Source organism: Falco biarmicus, chromosome 2 (genome assembly GCF_023638135.1).
Source record: "Falco biarmicus isolate bFalBia1 chromosome 2, bFalBia1.pri, whole genome shotgun sequence".
In the NCBI taxonomy this organism is placed as follows: domain Eukaryota; kingdom Metazoa; phylum Chordata; class Aves; order Falconiformes; family Falconidae; genus Falco; species Falco biarmicus.
In genome coordinates, this window is record NC_079289.1 from 62,365,384 (window position 1) to 62,388,245 (window position 22,862).

At 36.9% G+C, this 22,862-nt stretch overlaps 1 protein-coding gene across 1 annotated transcript; it reads left to right on the forward strand.

Moving 5' to 3' along the window:
- The first annotated feature begins 4,450 nt into the window (after positions 1-4,450).
- On the forward strand, positions 4,451-22,551 carry TNFSF13B (TNF superfamily member 13b). The gene is made up of 7 exons (XM_056329155.1): positions 4,451-4,765; positions 9,893-10,305; positions 10,389-10,494; positions 18,436-18,492; positions 18,825-18,937; positions 19,034-19,184; positions 20,881-22,551. The coding sequence occupies exons 2-7, from the start codon at positions 9,979-9,981 to the stop codon at positions 20,991-20,993; spliced, it is 867 nt and encodes a 288-aa protein (XP_056185130.1). The 5' UTR covers positions 4,451-4,765; positions 9,893-9,978; the 3' UTR covers positions 20,994-22,551.
- The last annotated feature ends 311 nt before the right edge of the window (positions 22,552-22,862 follow it).

A 22,862-nucleotide genomic window follows, 5' to 3' on the forward strand; every position in this document is an offset into this window, starting at 1 on the left:
GGTTTTTGTTGTTGGGTTGGCTCGCTGGTTTTCAGTTTTAATAGTCCTTATCCTAGGTGGTCATATCAAAGTTGTATGCTGTTAGCTCAGTCTGTATTGGGTTATGTGGTTGTTTAAATCTCTTCTGCAGGTTTAATTTCTCATTTGCTGCAGCTGATAGTTTGCCTCTTCGAAATATTTTTTTTTATGGAAAGAACAAACTGTGGAAAAATCTTCCACACAATCTGTAAAATTGCCCTTTGGATTGAAATTTTAAAATAAACTTTTCTGCCATGTTGTCCTGATTCAGAAAAGCATCTCAGCACACACTTAAAATCTGTTTCCTGATGGACAGTGATATTTTAAGCTTGTGCTTAAGTTCTCTGGTTGAATAAAACTGCTTTCCTGAACTGGTGCCTTAATGGTTATGCCTCCTAATATTTACTACATGGAATTACAGGTCTTGTGTACCCATTGGTAATAGTTGTCAGCAATTTATAGATAGAGTAATGCATCTTTACTTAAATGTGATTTTTTTAAAAAAATATATTTATTTTTAAATAAATAGCTATATATATATACACCAGAAGTTGCTGTTTTCTTTGGTAAGTATCTTTTATCATACTACCACTAAGGTTTTAAGAGTTGACTGAAAAAGCTATAGACCTCTTCAGATCTATAGATCTAAAATCATTATAGATAGAGCATAGTTTTAAATCTGAGTGAAACCAAAATTGTTTCCTCAGCCTTCCATTGGCAATATTTTTTGAAGGGAAGCGGGTGGGGAAGGTATATTGATGAAGTTTGGCTAGGGAGGGTGGTGTTTATATAGCAGAAGGGAATTAATAGACAGCATTCCCTTTCCCAGGTGTAGTCTAAAATGACAATGTGAGCTGCTTGCATAGGTTGTTTCAGCTGTTTCACGTTGCTTTAGAATTAAGGTGGAGGGAGATAAATAAGTGTGCAAATACTGCTTCTCTAAAAATACGTTAATAAACACAAAGGAATAGATTACTTGTTGGAGACTGAAGAGAAGGTAAACATTTCAGAAGTTGTCATAATTTGCTGTTAAATAACTTTTCAGTATATAAAATGTTGATTTGTGAGGTAACGTGACTTTTTTTTCCCCCCACTTACCACCACTCAACCCAGAATGCCCCCAGTATTGTGGGGCACTTGCATACAAATTAAGTATTCTTATTTGGGCATACAGTTGCAAAGCCAGATGTGTGGCATGAGATTATAGCATTCTGGAGCTGTTCACAGTGGACTATATCGAAACACTATTTTTGATTATCAAGCCATATCTTTTCACAATATTGTCTGCAAGACACAAAGATGAAACTTTGTCTGATTTTGCAAGTATTGGGTATGAAAGGACACAATTGTCATACATGCATCTTTTACAATAATGTGGTTTCTTCCACTTTCTACGTATGCACATTTTTACTTCTCCCTTAACGGGTTGGGCACATATGTTTGTGAATGAATGTTGCTATGCTCTTTCATTGCATTGGCTATGAAATCCACTGAAAGAAAATAGGAAGGAAATTTTTTTTTTTTTATGCAAATATTCTACTGCTGTGCAGACGATCTTTTAAGGCAGGAAAGAAGGGGGAAGAAACTTGTTCTGGCAAGTCAAGACTTGTTTTTATTTTACAATCTGTGTGATGGAAACCCATCATTATCTGCTGCTAAAAAGTGAACTGCAAGCAACGTAGTAGTAATAACTTTTAATTGCCAAAAGGTATATTATGATATTGTTGCATTTATTCCACTTAATACTGTTATATGTTTTCCAGTAACAATTCTCCAGTTGTGTGTTGATGTTTCCCAAGTCTGTGTCCTGTGTGTGTGTACATATATATATATATATATATATAAATTTCTAGTTTGGGAAGAGGAAGTTGAGTTATTTTCACTGGTTTGTAAGAAAGCCTCTTGGTTTAAATATGCTCATTAAAGGAACTGCCTCTTTTATAAGAGGAACTTGTAAGTTAAAAAAAAAAAAAAAATGGGGGGGTCAGGAGTTGAACTGGAACAGCTGTAGCAGTAGCGTCCTTGTAAGGAAGCATCCAGTATAAGACCTTGTGTGCACACACATGTGTGGTTTTAATTGGTGGATGTACTTGAGGCTTCCTGCTAACCCAAGTTTACATTCCCAGTGTTTGTTTTTTAACTGAGAGAGATAAGCTATGCTTTTGTCTGAAGAAATGTTAGCTGGCGTAGCTGCCCTCATGTCCATTTCTCAGGTAAAATTAGAGCACAAATACATTTGGTAGGCTACGGACAATCTCAGTTGAAGGGCAGATGGATTAACTAATAATAGAAAATATGCATATCAGCATCTCTAAGCTAATCATTTGCATCACGTTGGATGTTCACGGTGAAGAATGCAAGGCTGAATTGAGAGTCCAAGGTATGGTCTCTTCTGTTAGCAAAAAGATGCAGACATACCTCCATTTGTATCTCATATTCTTGATAAGTACGTTTTTAATTTTGTTACTGACAAGTGATTTTGCTAGGGGCACTTCTGCCAAATATAAAATTGGTGCCTCTTGCATGTAGTGGGATCAGGCTGATGCATCCCATTAAGAATAATTTACAATGCCATCCTGCTTGTATAATTAGAGTAGAACCATGCAGAAGTGTAAATAAAGATAGTGTATTGAAGTTCTGAATAACACTTGTGTTTTGAATTAAGAAACAGTCATTGAATATATGATGCAAGCTTTTTATTTGACTTTAATATATAGTTAAAGCAAAAATGTCATAAAGTATTCTTAAGTTTTGTAGGCAGCGTAAATGTTACTGTATATGTGCGAATTGTGGCAAAGTTTTACATTCTCATTCTAGTCTGGTTTTTACAATAAAATTAATTTTACAAAAAACACTTTTCTATTTTTATGTACTGACATATGCAATAAATTGATACATTAAAAATGCTGTTGATGTCTTGCTTTAGTTTGTGGCCTGGCCTTGATATGTGTGCTTGGGTATTTTTGTGGGCATGGTAACTGACCAACCTCAAGGTGTCGTTTTCACTTACTTGCTAAAACCAGAGCACATGGAATAGACATCTGCATTGTTAGATGTAATAGCTTTCCACAAACACCAACAACAGAAATGCTATATTACAAATATCTGTTCCTAAGCCTTGTCAGGTGTTTTCACCTTCAGGAAGTTTTAGTAAGTAAAATTGATAGGCAGTAACTTCGCTTTTTAACACATTCTGCATTTCAAAACTTCTCTGTTATCTGGGAGACTGAGGGATGGTCTAAGTATTGTGTCAATGAGGAAATATTTTTAAGTATTTCTGAGTAGTTTTACCATCTGTTGCTGGTAAATAATTTAAATGTCAATCTTACGTGCTATAAGGCCATTCTAGCAGGTTTACAGTTAATTCGTGTAGCTGCAGTGGGATACTTGGGCTGAAGCAATTTCTACTTTCTTACAGAGACATGCATAACTAAGCTTGTATCATCTCTGTTCCCATCCTGCATGTTAATGTGAAATACCCGGAAAATAAGGATTTGCTGCTGTCTTTTCTAAAGCTGCAAAATGTGTGTCCTCTCTTGGATTACTGCAAGGCTTATAGTTCAGTTTTAACCCAATACCTAGCAAAGAGGGCTAGGGGAGGTCGGTGGTACTTTTTGATATTTTGTTCAAGATACCTATTAATTTTGAATGGGGGGGGAAAGTATTTCTTCTTGAAGCAGTGAAAGTAAAGGAGCAGCTCAGATTTGGGTACATCTATGCACATCTAAATTGAAATCCTAGAAATGAAACCTAAACCAAAGGCAGGGGATTTGCTGTTTATTAAAAAGGTAAAGTATACATAGGTAAGATTTTGAGAAAATACTGAACCATCAGCTAAACAAAAATCATTTGTTCTGAAAATATTGAACATGCCTGAGCTTTAAATGCTTTGCTGGACCCTATTCTGGGTTGTCATTTTAGACTTTAGACAGAGTTCTATCTCTAAGTAGATAAGGAAGACACACTGCATGTTCTTGGGAAATGTTTTGAAAACCATAATGTGATTAATTTGTTGTGCTTCAGCTTGGGTGGGGACAGAATAACTCTCCTGTGTCATGAAAAAACAGCAGTTCTTTCTCTGAAAGGCAGTACAGCTTAAGAGTAGACCTGGTTTAAATGTATTACAGAACATGGTTTCACTCATAATAACTGGAGATATGTCCTTAATAATCTTAAGGAATTAGGTGAATGATGCAAAAGTGCAAGGTTGCTGACAAAATGTGTGTTCACATACCAAGTTCGGAGAGATGTTGCCGCTAGTTTTGATGAGCAACTAAGGAACAGAATTTACTGCTTGAAGACAAGAAGGAAAGGAAGTTCTACAGCTGTTCTGCGTTATGCTTACGTCTGGTGTGGGCTAATTATTTACAAAAATTCAAAGGGAAAGGTCAGGCAGAGAACCTTTCTGTTTCAGTCCTTGAGGATTTGGGAACAGCGTAGCATTAGATAGAGCTACGAGGAAATAACCTGTGATTTGAAAATACTTGGAACCCTGTCCTGTGTATTTTAATGAAGGTCCACAGCCTGTAGCAGCAACAGAGTGGTCACTCCCACGTGAAAGGCTGTAGCTCCTGGTTTATTTTACTACCATAAAAATGCTTCTTTAGCCCAACTGTGCAAAATCTGTCAAGTTGCATAGTATCGAAGAGGTCGAGAAATGCAATACTCCGTGTTGCTGGATAGCCAAGCCAGAGAGACTATAAAAGAAGTGAGCTACAGCTGTATGACAGAGCTTTTCCCCTGTGCAGTAAGAAGGAATTGCTGTACCATTGGGGGAGGGGGGCGGGGGGGAGACTGGCGTTAAGCTGCTGTAGCATATAAATCATGTGTTTTCTTTGTATTGTTGTCTTTTTAAAATTATTTGTATGTCTTGTTGGTTCTGCTGCATACTTTGGGAGACACCTATAATAATTGCTTTTTTTTCCTGTGCCATTGCCTACCTCTTTGAAAGAACTGTAATGACCGCGTAATAATGATGGCTGCAAGTCAGTTGTATGTTTACTTTATGTAGTATGCATGCCAGATTTGAACCTAAATTGTCTAGATCTCTAGAGAAATAAAGTATCAGGCAAGCAATAAATCTAGCACGGTGTGTCTGAAATGTGCAGAGACACTTGCGTTATTCTAGGCAATTTTGAAATTGGGAGGCAAAGAGAAGAATATATTTTGTGCTTCAGAAAGTTCTCATAGTGGTTTTTTGTTTGTTTTGGGTTGTTGGGTTTTTTTCCTTTTAACAAGGTAATATATCAAATAAGTCTTTAACTCTTTGGATAACACATCCTTGCAAGGTATTCAATAGCTACCTAAAATTTAAGGTAATAGGATGTAAGATACACATCCACAGGAGCACAGTATTCACAAATAGAGTGATTTTTGGATCCATAGGAACTTACCTGGTTTTGCTACTGTATAGATTGCAGTTAATGGCTGAAAGAACTAATTGTCTTTGAAGGGAATGTGTACTGTTTCAGAGGGCTATCTATGAATACTCTTGATATGGGTAGCTGTAATAGCAGAAAACTGTCATCCAGGATTCTATTCTGATCTCCTCCAAAATAGTCCATCCATTTTGTCCATCTTCAGAATGGACTTGAAATTGTTTAAAATGGAACCCTTGCTTATTCTTTGCTCCTTTATCTGTCCTGCACTGTCTCGTGCAGAAAGACAAGCTGTCGTGGCCTCTTTCTTTTTGTTGTAACTGCAGAGACCAGTTCCATCATGTGTCTACTTCAGAAGTACGTGGCATTGGAGCTTTGCCACTGGAGGCATACTTTTAGTATGGCAGACAACATTTGCCTGGATCTCTGGGCTGCAGCATCTGCACAAGCTCCCTTTTAAAAACAGAACATTTATTTTAAATAAACTTTTACATTTCTTCAGTAAACTGGGTTTTTACCCAGGTCTTTGTATTCACATTATCTACTTCTTTTTTGTACGTTAAACTTCATTATGGGATTTTTCCTCCCCCTCAAAGAAGATGCTTTTGTGGTTAAATTACAGTACTGGATTTCAGGAAGCCAAAAGTTCAGTTTCTGATTCAGCCATGAATTTCCTGTGTGATTTCTTACGATCTCTGCCTTGGTTCCCCACAGATGTACTGATAAAGTTTTATACATTTGCAGGTTACCAGGGCCCATCTTGATAATTTAATCTGCTACTCTGCATAACGGAAATGAAAAAAACTTGTTTGCAGAAATTATAGGGTTTGTTTCTGCTGTAGCATCTTGGAAGGTTTAACCAGCCTTGATTTTGTTCAGGAATCCATTTCCCCTAGTGAAACATTCTCACCATTAAGTCTTCAGTGGTAATGGGTTTGGGTTTTTTTCTTCTTAGAGTTTTAACTAAAAGTTTGCTCAAAAGTGAAAAGTTTTTTTTTACCCGAAAGTAAAAGACTTTGTTAAGTAAAGTTCTTAGACTAGCCAAGGCATTTCTTAGTCATTTTCCGCAGCTAAATTAAAGAGGTCTCTTAGTCATTCAACCTGAGTGTTCAGAGTAGCTCATCCTTTGGCTTAAGGAGGCACTGAGTGTGTATGGATCAACTGTACTGTGCATGCAAAAAGGACCTTATTTACAGAATACCTTTATTATAAGGGTTTATTCCTTTTTGCTTTCAGAATTAGAAAACCTAGGCCAGGACTAGGTTTCTGCAGTTCAAGGCAGTGTCATTTTCCAGAAACAGTTTGGAAAACACTGCTGTGAACTGGGCTTGAGGTGGTAGTCACTTGTTGCCCTAAAGTTTCACTGATGCATGTGTAGCATAGTGCGTGTGTCTTGAGCCAAAACCAGCTAATATGGTACAAACTTTTGCAAAAGGGTTTTCAGCGAAGCTGGCAGTAGAAACAGGCTGTTAACCACAAACTGAATACCCGTTCCTTTCCGTGATGAGTTTTTTAGGCCTGTTATTTCATTCTGCATTTTTTGTTCTGAACCCTTTTTCACCATTCAGTTTTGGCAGTCATAACGATGTGTAAAGAGTTTTGTCAATATAAAAGCATGATTACTGCTGCCTCTTATTTTTGCTTAATATTATGCTCCAGTGTATATATCCAAATATTACGCTTCTTTCTGAGAGCTCATGTTCAGCTGGAGTCAACGCTCTCCCATATCTGCTAATGGAAGGCTAATCTGAGCACTCCTTTAGCCCTCTTCAGTCATACCTTAGGTTAAAATGAAGAAGAAAGTGCACATGTGTTCATCTAACTGACTTTGCTTCAAGTAGATAAAGGATACTTTGCAGCTCTGCCAACACAAGGGATCATAAGGTCAATATGTTATGATGAGACATAGTGGCAAGCATCAAGGCAACATCTCCACACTCTAGGCTCCGCAACTAGCATTGGGTTTTGTTTTTTTTTTTTGGTTTGGGTTTGTTCTTGGGGTTTTTTTAGTCATTTTTCTGGGGTTTTACTTTAATTAGTATCTGAAATTTACTGAAAATTCATCTGATTGTGTTTAAGGAGTTGAACAACTCCCGTTTTATTATTTGTGTATTTTATGTAAACCCCTTATGTAATAATTTCTAGGCTATTCATGTTGGTTTTCATGATTGATCTCTCACTGTCATTATTTATTGTTCCACTATGTTTTTGTCATCACAAAAGCTGTCTAAGATTATCTTTTCTTTCAATTCACTTAAATTCTTATGAAGCTATAGAATAACAAGATTGCAAACAGTGATCTCTTTGATACTCAACTAGAAATACCTGTTGAATTTAGCGATTTGCTGTATGGGGGCTGTTCTGATTTTCCTCATGTCTCCTTTGGATTTCTCATTTATAAGAATGATAAGCAAGAGAAAGCCAAATTTCTTACAGAAGTCCTCTGTGTCACCACAGTAATTTTATCAGCCTGAATACTGACCCCATTTGAAGAAGGTGTGGAGGCTGAGAACAGCCTATTTTCTTTCGAAGTGTTTAGAGTGATGCTAATTATATACCTGTCTGTTGTTTTCTTATATGTTAATGACCACAGAGGTCTCAGCCAAATGTTTCTCAGTATTCCTGGATAGCCAGTTATAACTTTCGTTCTCTCACTTGGTTTAGTTTTCTTAAATAGCAATTCTTTTCCAGCTGTCATGTTGTTTTATTTTTGGAACACGGTCAGTACTAGGCTGGTAGTGTTCTGATGTCTAGCGATACTTCAAGGCATGCCTGCTTAGTTCTAAAAGTTGTTTATTCTGTTCCAAAAAACCTACCTTAGTTCATCTTAAATTTCCTTCAAAATGCAGCCCTGTTTACACCTTAACTGAGCCTTGAGAAGAGGTACAGACACAATATGGTATTCTGCCTATATTCCACTCTGCACTAATTTCTATGTAATTTCTCACAGTATGTGTATGCTTTCTAGAGGCATGTTAAGAGTTATGGTATAATTTTTTTCCCTCTGCATTTAGGAAAATAATTACATGTCTCTGCAGGGTATTGGGTGGTTGCTAGCAGTGGCAAAGTAAGGGAAAGTGTGCCTTGCATCGCAATGGAAGATGATAAAGCTTATAATAACCCTCAGTTTCTCATAGTCTTAAGTAGGAGTGGGAGAAGCTACGGAAGTTGTTACTCTATTGTTGCTTCTTCTTCCTTCTTCTCAACAGAATCAGCTTGATCTGAACTATTCAGAAGGGTGTTGCTATGAGGTTTCATTACACAGTATTCAGACAGACCTGTAAAGTTCTCTCTCTCGCAAAGATAAAGTTTACTTGACATGGTAAAAAAAAAAAATTAGAATCCAGTGGTGGAGTTGACTTGTTGATTTTATTTGGAATTGTGATGCTTTTTGATTATTTTTTTTCTGTCCCAGACCACTGAAACTTTTAACGAAGTGGTAAAACCTTAATTTTGTGTGAGAAGGCAATACAAAAAGGATATGTACCTGCTTGGGATATTTAGGTAGCCTTGCTGCAGAGAAGAAAGGAATTCCTAATGCAGGGTTTTCAGATGAAAGGACTAGTAAAAACTTAAAAAGATGAGCTTAAACCAGACACTCAGGATTCACCTGAAAAACCTAAGAGTGCATGTTTAATTATTTTTTTTTAATTCTGTAGATGTTATTTTCCTTCTACACCCCTCTGCCCTCTTCCCCTCTCTGTTCTTATTTTCCCCTCTCTTACTCCTTCCCGTCCTCTAGTTTCCACCCCTTCTAGTCCTTGTCCCTATCCCCCACAAGTTTCATTTCCCCACTTCTCTGTGTCCCCTTTTGCATTAATTCAGGTCCTTGAATTCTGTAGAGAAACTATATTTATTAGAGAAGTTTAATAAAAAGTCATACTTTTTCAGGTTAGTATGATAAATTGAACTGCAGAATCTGCAGCTTCATACAGTTGAGAGAAGAGTAATTTGTTACTCACGCCTGGGAATATTTTCACTATTGTGTTGAGAAAACCACCAAAATTTTTGTTTGAATAGGTTGGCCCCTTTGTAGGTATATAGGCACTTTAGATATGAATATATGTATTCCTATATACGATATAATATATATACACAGTACATCTATATACCCACCCACACGCAGGCATACACATTGTCATCTGTGTATGTCTTTTAAGTAGCCCTGGATGATAAGCTGCCGGGAAACCTCACATTGTTTCTGCACTTCTAGATAAGGCTCTACTTTACCAGTGGTACTGTCTGTGCCTAAATATAATGGGAAATGGTAATAGCAAGCTGCCACATAAATAAATAGTTGAAAGTGAAAGGAGGAAGGTACAATCAGCAAGCAGCTTGTGAGAAAGTATTCATTTCCAAAATGCAGCAAAGAAAGAAGAAAACTAAACAGAGACTGAATCTTAAATGTTCACTCTGTACATTAATGATTCTATCAAGTGCTTCATATGACAGGAAATGATCTGGGCGTTTTGTTCACTTATTCTGGATGCCCTTAGTTTCAGAGAGCAACTGGTAACATGGATTGCACCTCGGAAGGGGACAGCTGAACTCTCCCTCTGGCTTTAGTGAGGAAAGAACAGCGATGAAATCCGTGGACTGTGTGCACGTCATCCAACAGAAGGATACCGCCTCCTCTCCCTCTGCCCCCCCTGGTGCTGCTTCAGGCACCACGGGACTTTTTTCTGTCACATTCCTTTGGCTTGCAATGCTCCTGTCCTCTTGTCTTGCAGCAGTGTCTCTTTACCATGTTATCACCCTGAAAACAGAACTAGAAGCCCTGCGCAGTGAGCTGATCTACAGGGTCCAGGCAAGGTCTCCACTAGACCGGCCACCCGTGTCCCCTGATGAAAATAAAGTGGGTGCCCCTGCCTCTTCCCTCCTGCAAGTGTCTGCAGCCGGTGGCAGGCAGGTAAGCTGCAGGGGTGGGTTTTGGCTTGCAGGGGATGAGCAAATGTCAGGCTGCTTTTACTGACTGTCGCTTCTCCTCATTAGGAGAACAGGCTTCCAGGTCCTGGCCCAACTGAAAGCTTCCAAAAGGAAATCTGGAACGGGAGCAGAAACAGGGGGAGACGGTCTGTTGTCCACACAGAAGAAAAAGGTAAATAGCATCCTGTGGCATGGGTTGGGGTGCCGCAGTTGGATACTGTCTTCAGAAAAGCAGCAGTGCTTGACTTGTGTCTTCTCCTGTCAGCCCATCCGTGCTCCCAGAGCCCATTACAGTTTTCACAATTATTGCTGAATGAATGGTGTTAACCATGGGCACATTCTCTTACTGGTTACCATACTGTTTAAGGTACCAGGTGTTAATGCTACTGCAGGTTGAACTTTCATCCTTAAATCCCAAATCTGCTTCTTGTAACAAGTATTTCTTGATGATGCAGTAGACTTGAGTAAGGCAACTTTAAACCGTTCAGGCTGTGAATTGCTCAGTTCTAAATCCAACAGTCTCAACTCAGGGTAATGCCTAGCGTGTTTCTCTCTGATCAATAGTAGGGAGGGAAAGCTATAATTAAAAATGCCAAGTCATTTTTCTGGGAAAATATGCTCCTTGTAAAAAAGAGAAGTAGAAAGAAAGGACCTTAACTTCAGGGAAGTAGGAGCTTTCAAAGAGAAAGTCTGGCTTGTACCTGTCAAAAGAGGCAGGCTACAAGGAATTCAGTGGTTTAGCATCATTTCTACATTAAAACAATCTTGTAATATAATTAGGAAAAATAATAAAGCATGCCTATCCAATAAATTATTTTCTATCGTGGCCTTTTTAAAAGGTGCTGCAGAGAACACTGAAGACTGCTCCTTAAAAGACTTCTGATGTGTATTACAATATTGGAGTATTAATGGGATATATTTGTTTCCTTTGGGGATAAAGTGCCTATTTTTTTTTTTCTTTTTCTAAACACAGTGATGCCTGATAGGATGAAGTACAGCATTTTATTGTAACAATTTGCATACATACTCTAGTTGCACTGACAAACTAAAAATGTTCCTGAGCTGCTAAATCCTCTTACAGATACTTTTAGATTGTTATAACTGATGAAAGCTGATACCCTAAATTATTGATAGATGAAGTTAAAATGGAGTAATTTGCAGGCAAAGACTAAATCAAACTTCGCTTAAAATGTGCTTTTGAATGACTAACTAATGTGAAATATATTCCATTTAAGCTTCAGCAAGCTAAATGATATTTAAGTCGTAGAGTATAATCACTCTGCTTACCACAAATATTCTCAAAAGAGAATATTCATTTAGGACATCACCCAAAATCCATAGGTTTAAATGGGATTTATTCCATCTATTTCATTAGTAGTCCTTGGTTCATGATCTTGGCTAAGAGTGATTTCGCAAACAGGATAGAGGACAAGATTGCTTAAATTGTATTTCTTGTAGCCTGTTTCCTATCACAGGAGCTACAGAGCTTCTCTGCTTTCCCCATCCTAGCAACTCCCAGATAAACACTAGTGATGTAAAACATAAGCATCACCAAAAATAAGAAGGCATGTCTTTTTTAAAATGAATGTTATAGCATTAGTACTCTACTAGTTATCCAGTTCCCTTCATGGTAGCTTACACATTTATTCTTATTGCTATTTGAGGATGTATGGGGGAGATGAGGGGGTTCTGGGCTCCTCAGCTGTGCTTCTGGCAGACTTAAGATTCTTCTCATCAGGTAGCCACCTCTGATTATAGCTATTTCCCCTTATTCACATAAAATTCTAATTAAGCTACTTATTTCTGTAAGCTTTATTTTAAAGATACAGCTGGCTTTAAAATAGTTTAGGGTGAAGAAAGCATAGAGTATGAACATTCATTTAAAAGGGGAAAGCTACCTAGGCTGACCTACTACCAAACTGTTTTCTAACACGACAATCATATTTTTGTGTATAAAGAAGAAAAAAGTAAATTAAAAATCTTGCATTTATATAAAAGGTCATCTGTTATACAGGGGTACCTTTCTGCCTGCTCTAATTACAACAAATTAAGCTTGTCAGAGTTCAGTAAGACGTTACATTTTCTCAGATCAGATTTCACTCATGACCATGAACCTACTAGTCAATGTTACATTTTGCTTTAGCAGAGTGAAGTAAGAGAATATGGTGTTGTTCATGGTGCTGAATCCTGTCTGTTGCTTGGTCATGTACACAGAATTACTGGCCCTACATTTTGATCTTCTCACGTCAATTTCTGGGAACCAGAATTCTGACAGCCTCCAAATCATGCTGTGGATGCGCTGCACTCATTTTGGTACAATAGCAGATAAATTAGGGTATTGAGTGAGGTGCTTTGTTCTTGTCCTGTTTCTGTGTGCTTCAACAAGGTCTCAGAGTAGAGCCTGGTCTCATAATTAATTGTTGACCTATAATTTCACTTTCACTTTAACATAGACCAATTACTTAGAAAATGAATACTTGAAAATGTCACTGATGCCCAATTGCTTCTCTTGTGCTTCATCGGAGACTAGAAGTAAAATATAGAACCATGACTTCGTTTATAAATAAGGTTGTGGTTCAATTCTGTTTTCTTTTTAAACTTTAATTATTTAATTCCAGAAATGGATGCCCCATGATTCTTTTTAGGCCCAGCACAGCCATTCCTAAACATAAGGAATTTCCTTTTTTTTTTTTTTTTTTTCTATTTACTTGATGGTGTGTGTGTGTAGAAGTGGCCAAAAATTAGAATTTTAATTAAAATGACTATTGGATGAAAGTGGATCTACCACAGTATTGTTCTTTCGTATATTTATGGGGAAGGCATTTGCTTGTGTTCATGCGTAAAACTGTTAGTCACCAGTAGTTGTACATTTTGTGCCTTGAGAAAATTTCCAGCTCAAGTAGGTTGAAGAAATGGGTTTCAAGCATCAATTCCAAATAAAGCTGCACAGTTAGCAGTCAGAACCAGAGGTCTTGATACAGTGAGTAGGAGTTAATGGGTAATTTTGAAAGGTACGTATTATTAATATGTAGGCAGATAGATAATTTAACCACTTGTGGCAAATGCCATGTCAGGACACATAAGAAGAGATACAATTTTTCTTATTTCTCTTTCTTTTTATCAATTTTGCCTGTAGAGGAAAAACACTACACAACAAAAGCCTCTCCTGAATTTTATACCCTGTTCACAATTGTTGATTGACTTGCCTGCGTGTTTCTCTCTAAATTGTAAGTGTGCTTGAGTCCAGGAACAAGATATACGTTCCATTACGTAAGCCAGTTCAATGTATGAATATCAAGTTTCATTTACATGCTCTCTCTATGCCTTGTTCTGATCACTATTGTGGGATTCTGATTCCCATGGCCAGCTAGGGAGGTGAGCATCAGGTCTTCTGTAAACTCAGATTTAGGTGACATTCTGCTGTAATCAGGCTGGAGCACCTGTGGACTGTATTGACTTTGGTGTATTGAGGATATCCATCTGAGCCAGTCTGATTGCATGTATGGAAGGAACTGAGGAGAAAGCCTAACTAATTCCACAGAGCAGTGAGGCGGGCTAACCTGACATGTGACTTGGCACAATTATTTTTTACTGGTGGTTCCTGGGTTCTACTCCAGTATCAGTTGTGTCCATGGGAAGAAACTATTGCCATGCAAGTGTGGTGTATGAGTTGTGAGAATTTTGCCATTCGTCTTGGTATAATTGCCTTACTGGCAAACTGATACATTTGCTTTGGCAAATTGGTACATTTGTTGGTCAGAAGTGTTTTATGTTGTTGTTTTACATCTCTTTGATAGGGATAGAAAGAACTTTTACAAGTGGAACTTGACTTTAGTGATCTTTGAATCAAGAAACCTAACCTTTTGTTACTAATCTAAACAAATGCCACATATGAAATTCCCTTGCCAAGTACTCAAAATACTTATTTATTGTTCAAAGAAGGGAAATGCAAGACTTCTCTTAATTAAAAAAAAAAAAATCCACCACCAAAACAATGCCTACTTCTTGTCTTTTTTGTTTCTGCTGACATCAGTCTAACTCAAAAGGAAGTAAGCCTTTCTATATGAAAGGACAGAAAATTACTTGATACAACGCCTGCAATTTTACATGAAGTATTCTACCTACTGAATGAATGAATCAGTGCTGTGTATTATGCAGAACACTGTGCAATCAGCCTGTAATTTTTAAAAACAATATTCTTCTTCATACTGTATAATAGAAGTCTACATGAAGTATTCTTAATTTGTAGTGAATTATTTCCTTATTATTCTTACTGTAACACGTTAGTGGTTAATTCTGTTAAGGTCAAAATAGTGCTACCAGTACTTCAAAGATATTTGTTAGATCTGAGTCATATTAATAGCTATGACCAAGCTATTTTAATACAGGGACTGATTTAATCCATGATTAATGCCATATAAAGAGTTCTTAATTAAAAAGCATAAAATTAACCAGTCTATAAAAATGCACAAGCAAGAAGTAAAAGATCTCTTGTGGTGAGAAATGAAGAAGTTAAGGAAGAAGAACTGCAAATTGTTGAGAACACTCGTATCATTTATAAATTTAATTATCTAGTGTGTAAGTATGTTTGGGAAGTCTACACAGAACAGATCTAGGCCAAAGAAGAAACCTAAACGAGCAGGTCTGTTTTTCAAGGTTCAGGTTTTTTGCTTATTTTTGTTTCAGCAAAAATTGAGGTAAATGTCTGGGGCCTCAGATATCGAAACTTTAGAATTTATACATGAGTTCACACAGAATAAACTTGACATTTTGTTTGAAAGGATTGTGAAGTTAGATTGCACAATATTAAAATGATTATGCAACTTAAATATTACAAAAATGTGCATGGGAGGGCAAAGTGGATTTTACCAATATTGAGTCTTAAATCATGCAGATACGCAGAAAGCTGTGTTCCTATCCTGCTGCAAAAGCTAGCTTTTTAAAAAAAAATAATAATTTGTGGTTACATTGCTCAACTGGTGCAGATCACATCCTTTCATGTGCTGGCTGTGGTTTCTAAAGGCATCTGGAGTCACTAACTTCTCCAGAATCGGCTGTTCTGTTAATGGAAGAAGACAGACTGAAATGTTCTTCTCCCCACCCACATCATGCAGAGCCGTGAAAATCGGAAAGGGGAGAAAAAAAAAAAAAAAAAAAAAAAAAAAGCTTATCAAAGCAAAGCTATGAAGTCACAAGAGGATGGGGCACACTTTATTGTTCTAGATATACTGTTTCATACAGCTCGACTTCATGGTGAAACAGACTAGATATTTTTATGCATTTTTAAGACTTATTTTATGAATCCTGTGTTGTTTGCATTATTAAGTATTAAAAAATCCTTTAGACTACAAAGCTGATGCTTAGGTTTGATTTCCACTGGGCTGAAGGCCATTCAGGTAGAGCTTTTGATTTGTCAGTTTGAGTACTGACAGTGACGTTTCAACCCGTATCTTGTGATGCATATATTCTTAATATTGTACTTCAGGTAAGATTTGGGTCCCTCTTGGAAAAAAAATTGCTAACATTTCTTAACAGTGTTAACTTTTTACTGAAAAATCCTGTTAATTTACCCAGAAAAATATACTCTGTATATCCATATCTTCTTAATAGTAGTGTTGTTCACTCTGAATTTGTTTCAATAAATGACTTAATTTTAAGCATGCATGTATTTCCACTGAGGTCAAAGTGAAGTACTTTGGCTTGAAGCATGTACCAGAAATAGTAACGTGTCAGTCTTGGCTTTTGAATATTTTTTTGAAGCATGTTGTTGTTCAATCCTTTAAACACTTTTTTAGATATTATTTGTCCTTTGTGGCTTTAGGTAAAATAGCCATTGTGCTAGTTTGTCCTCTTTATTGTCATGAATGACACTGTTGTATCCATATTTCTCCATGAAAAACAAGCTTACTATATTCTGTGAAGCCTTATTTCTACTACATATGCTAAAGAAAGACCCATTGAGATATTTTTAGAGAATATATGTAGATTTGATATCTGTAGAATAAAGGAGAGTTGGTATGTGTTTTAAAAAGTGGAAAAGGTCTTGGACTATACTGACTTGCTGATTTTAATTACTGTGTAGCCGTTCTCAGCAGTGATGACTAGTGTTTCAATGCTGCAAACAACGGAAACATAAATACAAACTTGCAAACTGTGAATCAAGTTTGCAGAGCAGGTTTAACAAGGGTTGCTAAAGTGGCCGTAACTGTCCCTGCCTGTGGACACGGCTCGTTGGTACACAGCTGGAGAGCAGCTGTTAAGTGGGAATCATAACAAATCTTCCCTTGTTTGGTTAGTGGAAAAATCCAGTGGCCACGCTCGTGAGTTCTTTTAAAAGCAAGAATTAAAGCTTTGATTTAGCTTACTGAAGTACTAGGGAATCTGCAAACTCCGTTCACTAGGAAGGCACTGTGCCTCAAAGGAGAGTGATTTGATACCTTGTGAAATAAAAAGCCTGATGTGTTTTGTTGTGTGACTCCAGAAAATCCAGAAAATAAAAAATTTTATTTGGAAGCTTCTTTTTCAGAAAATTCTGTCACCCACAAGCGTGATACAAAAATGACTGAAGTGTAATACTTTTTGATTTTGTGTTGGTTTGGTCTTTCTATTCCTCATCAGCAGGCTGGGAATTCAGATGCCTGTAAATTCTTGGTTTGAAAATCTATAGACTTTGGCACATTATGATGAGTATTGATAGAAATCAAGGACACGTTCCAGTGTAGGAGACAGGACCTTGCAGGATAGTGTTAACCTAAGCACAGCTCAGGTGCTGTGATCATTGTAACATCGGAGCCTTCCCAGACGTGTGCTTGAATCTTTGTCCACTGCCAGTTGGCACTGCTGAGTGCTGGTGAGCATCCAGCCCTCTTCTGGTGTTTTCAGGCTGGTCCCCTTGGAAAGGAGACATAGATACAGGGAGAGGCTGCTTTCTACTCAGATCCTCTCGCTACCTGCCGTGCAGCAAGGGGTTTGTGCTGCTGGGCACTTGGTTGCACAAGTGAGTGCCGCTCACAGATGTAAAAAAGGATCCCATGGAGCAGAACACTGCCTAAAATAGCAAGAGCAGCCAAGTCTGACTCGTAGCCTTCTTACCTGAAAAGAGGTAAACGAAAATGGGGATTCAGCATCCTATAGCAGAATTTTCTTCTCTTGAGTCTCAGTAAATTCATTGGGTCTCTGCCAAGCACAACAAATGTTACTACTCTGTTTTTCAACCTTCAAAGTAGTACTAGAACCAGATGTTTTCATTAAAATCTGCTCTAAGCAAATGCAACTATCCTTTTTTTTCTTAGTTCTGTGACATTTATGCTTAACAGATTTTTTTACACAATCTTTGTTTCACTTGTGAGCCAATATTGTTAACATGCCACAATAATCTTCTCTGATCAAACTCCTAGTTTCTCATTAGTGTCACCAGTCTCTAGTTTTGAGCAACACATCAGTTTTGACAGATACTAAGATATTTGTTATGTGTGTATTAATTTGGTAAGTCATCTCTGTATCTTCCCTCTTCATTTCAGTATACATTGATTCAGTGTGGATATCCGAAAACATATTTAAAATATATATATATATATATATATGGATTTTGAGGATTTATTTTGAAAGTACCATGTAACCCATATATATGACTAATATTTCACAGCAGCTATGACTGGAGACTAACTTCTTTAAATAGTGTGGTATCATTAGAAAAAAGATATCTATCATAGCTGGCAGGGTTGGAGGTTTTTTGAGCTTTCGCTTAGAAAATTAACAAGGCTAATTGATCTGATGATTCCTAGCTTATTTGACATAGTGCTAAATTTTTTCAATTACATTAGGACCAGAGATTAAAACAAGCAAGTATTACTTGTGCTGCTGAGCCCTCCTACTTAGCTGCATCATCTCTGGATGTTATTTAGTACGTGTTGCCGTATTAATTTTGCTTTGACACGTTTGTGTAAGATCTGCATTAAAATTAGTAGATTATGTTTTCAAATAAGTGGTGAGACTGAGAGAAGGTGGGGTTTTTATGTCCTCCTTTCTTTTTTTTAAAAAATAGTTTCAAAAGTTTACTCTGTTGTGTTACTGATTTACATTTCTTTGATTTGAAAATGCTTTCATTTTGTAGTGCTGCAGGCCTGCTTGCAACTGATCGCTGACAGCAAAAGTGATATCCAGCAGAAAGGTAAGAATATGTTCCATTATTTATAGCTAACTATTGTGTGTATTAACTCTTCCATCCAATATCAAAGCAGTAACTGAGCTATGTCACTAAATATTTAAACAAAAAAAAAAAAAAAAAAAAAGAAAGAAAGAAAAAAATTGAGAGGAAAAAAGTTAGAAAAAAAGAGGTCCCTGCATCTGGGCAGCTCTTGCAAATATCCTCTTTTCAGTGGGGAAATCCAGATAGTGAGACTGCAAGTCTTGACTAGAAGTCAGCTTTGTTAATTTTTGGCAGATGAAAATTAAGAAAGTAACTTTTCTTTCTGATTACCCCAAAATTATTGTTTCTTTTAGATGATTCAAGCATTGTCCCTTGGCTTCTGAGCTTTAAACGTGGAACAGCTCTGGAAGAACAAGGAAATAAAATAGTGATCAAAGAAACAGGATATTTTTTCATATATGGCCAGGTGAGAAAGCTCAATTCATTTCAGCATCTGACTTTTTAAATGTCTTTTGATGTCTCCATACAGTATGTTTGAAATCTGCACCTCTTCATTCTGCAGGTTTTGTATACAGATACAACATTTGCTATGGGACATCTAATACAGAGGAAGAAGGCCCACGTGTTTGGTGATGATCTCAGCTTGGTGACATTATTTCGTTGCATCCAAAATATGCCACAGTCTTATCCAAATAATTCTTGCTATACTGCTGGTAAACATCTACATTTTCCTTCTCATTTGAAAATAAACTGTATCATATAGAATCTGTAGTGTTGGGTGATTAAGTATTGTGGCAGCTGTAAAGAAAAAGGACTGCAGTCATGGATCTGGTTAATTACAAAATTACAGAATACTTTCAAAAAATACAGTTTTATATGAAGTGTCAGCAGCTGGAGGGTATGCTTCTAACTTAGGTGATCTGAACAATTCTCCTCTCTCCACTGACTATCTAATGTGGTTGGATGCTTTGGTGCTTTCAGTTGGATGCCTGAAGCAGACAAAAGGAGGACATACTGTCCTTACTGAAGAACTCCGTTTAACTTAGGGGTTGAATCCCTTCATTTAGTTATCCCGATAAAATATTCAGAAGCCATGTTTTGCTTTAAAACATATATATGAATTTTAGCCACCCAATTTTTGCATACCTTCCTGTGGGATTTCCAAAAATATTTCTTATCAGCTTAATTTTCTAGTCTTTATATTGGCTGATGCAGTTTTACTCTTTGTTTAGATGAAAAATAGTTAATTCCCGTAAGGAGCTCTTTCTGACTGCACAAATTAGAAACAGCACCAGAAAGACCAATTAAAGTATTTAGTGCAAGGCCAGCAAGATCAATGCTTAATATATATGTATATTCCTGCAGTAGCATTTAAAGAATTACTGTCAAGGACTATTAAACCTCATTTGGTAGCTCTTCTCTGTCTGCCTTTCCCCCTTAATGATGAATTTGAGGGTTTTCTCTTTTGCTACTTTCCAGCAAAATCTGTGTAAATGAAAACAATCTTTTTTTTAAAGTAGGTGACATTGAGTGATGGAATTGCCTATTGGCAAGTAATGACATTAAACAAATGAGATGGAGAAGGAAGCTAATTCTTTTTTTCAAAATAAAAATACATTAGATACTTCCTCCTGGCAATTGAGGCTGTCTGAACAATTTCTTTTAACTTTCTGCCCCTCCCACACATTCTGGCATCATAACCACCTTCAGTTACATCTATCCTCTTATTTCACCCTTGTATTACTCACCCCCTTTCTTTACTAGGATCTCTACTCCATCCTGCCACTTCATGGTTCCTGCTTCCCACCCTTTTGCTTTCACCTGGAAAACCAGATCTCACTGCAATATCTCATGCTGTCGAGCATGTGTCGCAGCAGGTGTTAGGTGTGTTTTCAGCTCAGTGACTCCAACTTGAAGGCAAGGTGCACTCGGGTATCACATCAGCTGATGTGCGGCTGGCAGGAAGCAGACCTATGCGCTCTGCAGTTGCAGCGAATCAGCTGATGTCTGGTAGCTTCATTTGGCTGGTAAAGCTCATGAGACCTCCTCCAGAACTGTGGGAACTGAGATGTCTAAGAGCAGCAATACCCAGTGCTGACCTTGCCTTTCACATCACCATAACATGAGGAATCTGGGTACACCACTGTTACAAATTTTTGCCACATTTTCTTCAGTGAACTGTGATATGCTGAGTACAGAGTGAAAAGCAGGTCCAGCTCCACAGAAGATGATGTGTCAGCTTTGGGCAGGCTGCAATTTGTAAGATTGGGCCTAAAGATAAAAAAGCACTCCTCACAAGTAATAAGCCAAGCTTCTATTTGTAAGATGATGTGTAATTACTTTTAATACTGTTTATGAAAATAATGGTTTTCAAATATTAACTTAGAAATATTCCAAATCTTTTCCCAGGCATTGCGAAATTAGAAGAAGGGGATGAACTTCAACTTACAATACCACGAAGAAGGGCCAAAATATCCTTGGATGGAGATGGTACTTTTTTTGGTGCAGTTAGACTCCTCTGAAGCCCTTAATTTCTGTTATTATGCTTAATGCAGTTTTCTTCTTTTCCTATGCCTTTGTCAGGAAAAATATTGAATTGTAATAAAGCTGCCAATTCAGTCTCTCCCCATCCACCACCAGCTTCTGAGAACTTTTCTTCCGTTTAATAAGTGAACCCAAAACAGGAAACACACCAGACAGTTGTGAGATATAACCATCGTGTGATTACCAGAAATCCAATTTCTTTTAGGCAAAGGGAGACTCTAAATAAAAACTGTAAAGCAATGTTCTTTTGGCTTTGAAATAAAATCTTGTCCATAAAGCATATCAAAGGAGTTGTCCAGAAAGTATAGCATAAACAGAACCATTGACTACCAAATTATTATCCATAATTAAAAAGGAAAACTAAAAAGTACATCTTAGATTCACTTTGTTTCATCGATAAAATATATGAAGTATAAAGTATGAGGAAGAAACATCAAACAGTAGATTCCTCATCACAAAATAGAGGTATCAGGTGGGTTCTGGGTAGAGGGTTTTTGGTTTTTCTTTGATACCAAGATTTTGGGGAAGAAAAAAGTCTAAATATATGGGATACTGAAACAAACTCCTCAGAAGTATGTAGACTAGCAGCCATTGGCTTGCTTCTTCCCTGTGAACACAAGGTGTATAAATTACTAAAATTTTGTAGCATTTGCTAATTAGAATTAATTTTACTTGGAAAAGGACATGTAAGATGCTCCAATCTTCAAAGCTTTCCTAGTCATCAAAGAATATGTGTATACTTCTTTGTAAGCAAGGCAAGGATAGAAAGAAACACAGTGAGATCAGACTCAATACAGTAGGTGGAATTGGATTTCTGGCTTCATATCTGCAGTCATATATAGATGTTGTGTATATATACACACAGTATATATTTATGTATATGTATATATATGGAAGTATGCACACACACGTATATAAGCCTTTGGCATTTGGGAATAGAATTTAATCTTTTGAATAGTTTATCCAATGGAAGTGTTACTGCATACTGATGTTCCATATCTTTCTTGCTTTTTGCTGTGATCCATTCTAGGCAGTATAATAAAAAGAAAAAAAAAAACCAATAAACCTGGAACAGACATTTGTTTCCCAGAAATCTGGGCTCAAACCCTAGGTTAACTATAGGCTTTTTCTGCAGTTATGAATATATTGCTCAATTCTGTTTTACCAAAAAAAAAAAAAAAAAAAAAAAAAATAAAAAAATCAGTCCTGTAGAAAGTCTAAGCAGATATCTTTTTTTCTTTCCTTTTGTCTGTCTGGTTTGTTCAGTAGATAAGGTGTATGGCTTTTTTTACCCCAAGAATCCATGTGTAGTGGTGGTCAAGGTAATAACATGGTCAAGACTTCTAGGAATTATTGTAATAGAAATGGAAGTTGAATACTTATTCCACTGATCTTCAATGAAGTATTGAACTGCTAGTGGAATAGATAAAATAATAAAACCCACAGTAATTAAGTGTACTTAATTTGAACATATTTTTTAGGTGTTGAAAATTGTGTCATATAAGCTCATTTAGTAAAGATGCTTTGCATATTGCAGTCTCCTTGTCTGTTTTTATAAATTGTGCTGATTTGATTGAGTTCTCATTGTGATAGACAATAAATAAAAGAGATTTGGAACTAGGAATTATGGTCTATGGTAAACTAATGAAAAAATTCAATATCTCTGGACTTCAGGAAGACATTTCAGCAATAAGCATGTGTGGATTACCACACTGGGTTCTTTTATGAGTCTTAACTACAATTTCAAAATGTCTGTGGAAGTTCTCCTTATTTATTTACGTGTCCTGAAGGTGAAGCTGCTGTTGCTTCTGCTGCTGATGATTGTTGTTATTATTGTAATTATTAAT

Excerpts from the sequence above, each read along its gene's own strand:
- TNFSF13B (XM_056329155.1), top strand. The coding sequence starts at position 9,979 with ATGAAATCCGTGGACTGTGTGCACGTCATCCAACAGAAGGATACCGCC. Across the intron at positions 18,493-18,824 it reads AAGTGATATCCAGCAGAAAG|ATGATTCAAGCATTGTCCCT; the intron begins GTAAGAATATGT and ends TGTTTCTTTTAG. Across the intron at positions 19,185-20,880 it reads TAATTCTTGCTATACTGCTG|GCATTGCGAAATTAGAAGAA; the intron begins GTAAACATCTAC and ends ATCTTTTCCCAG.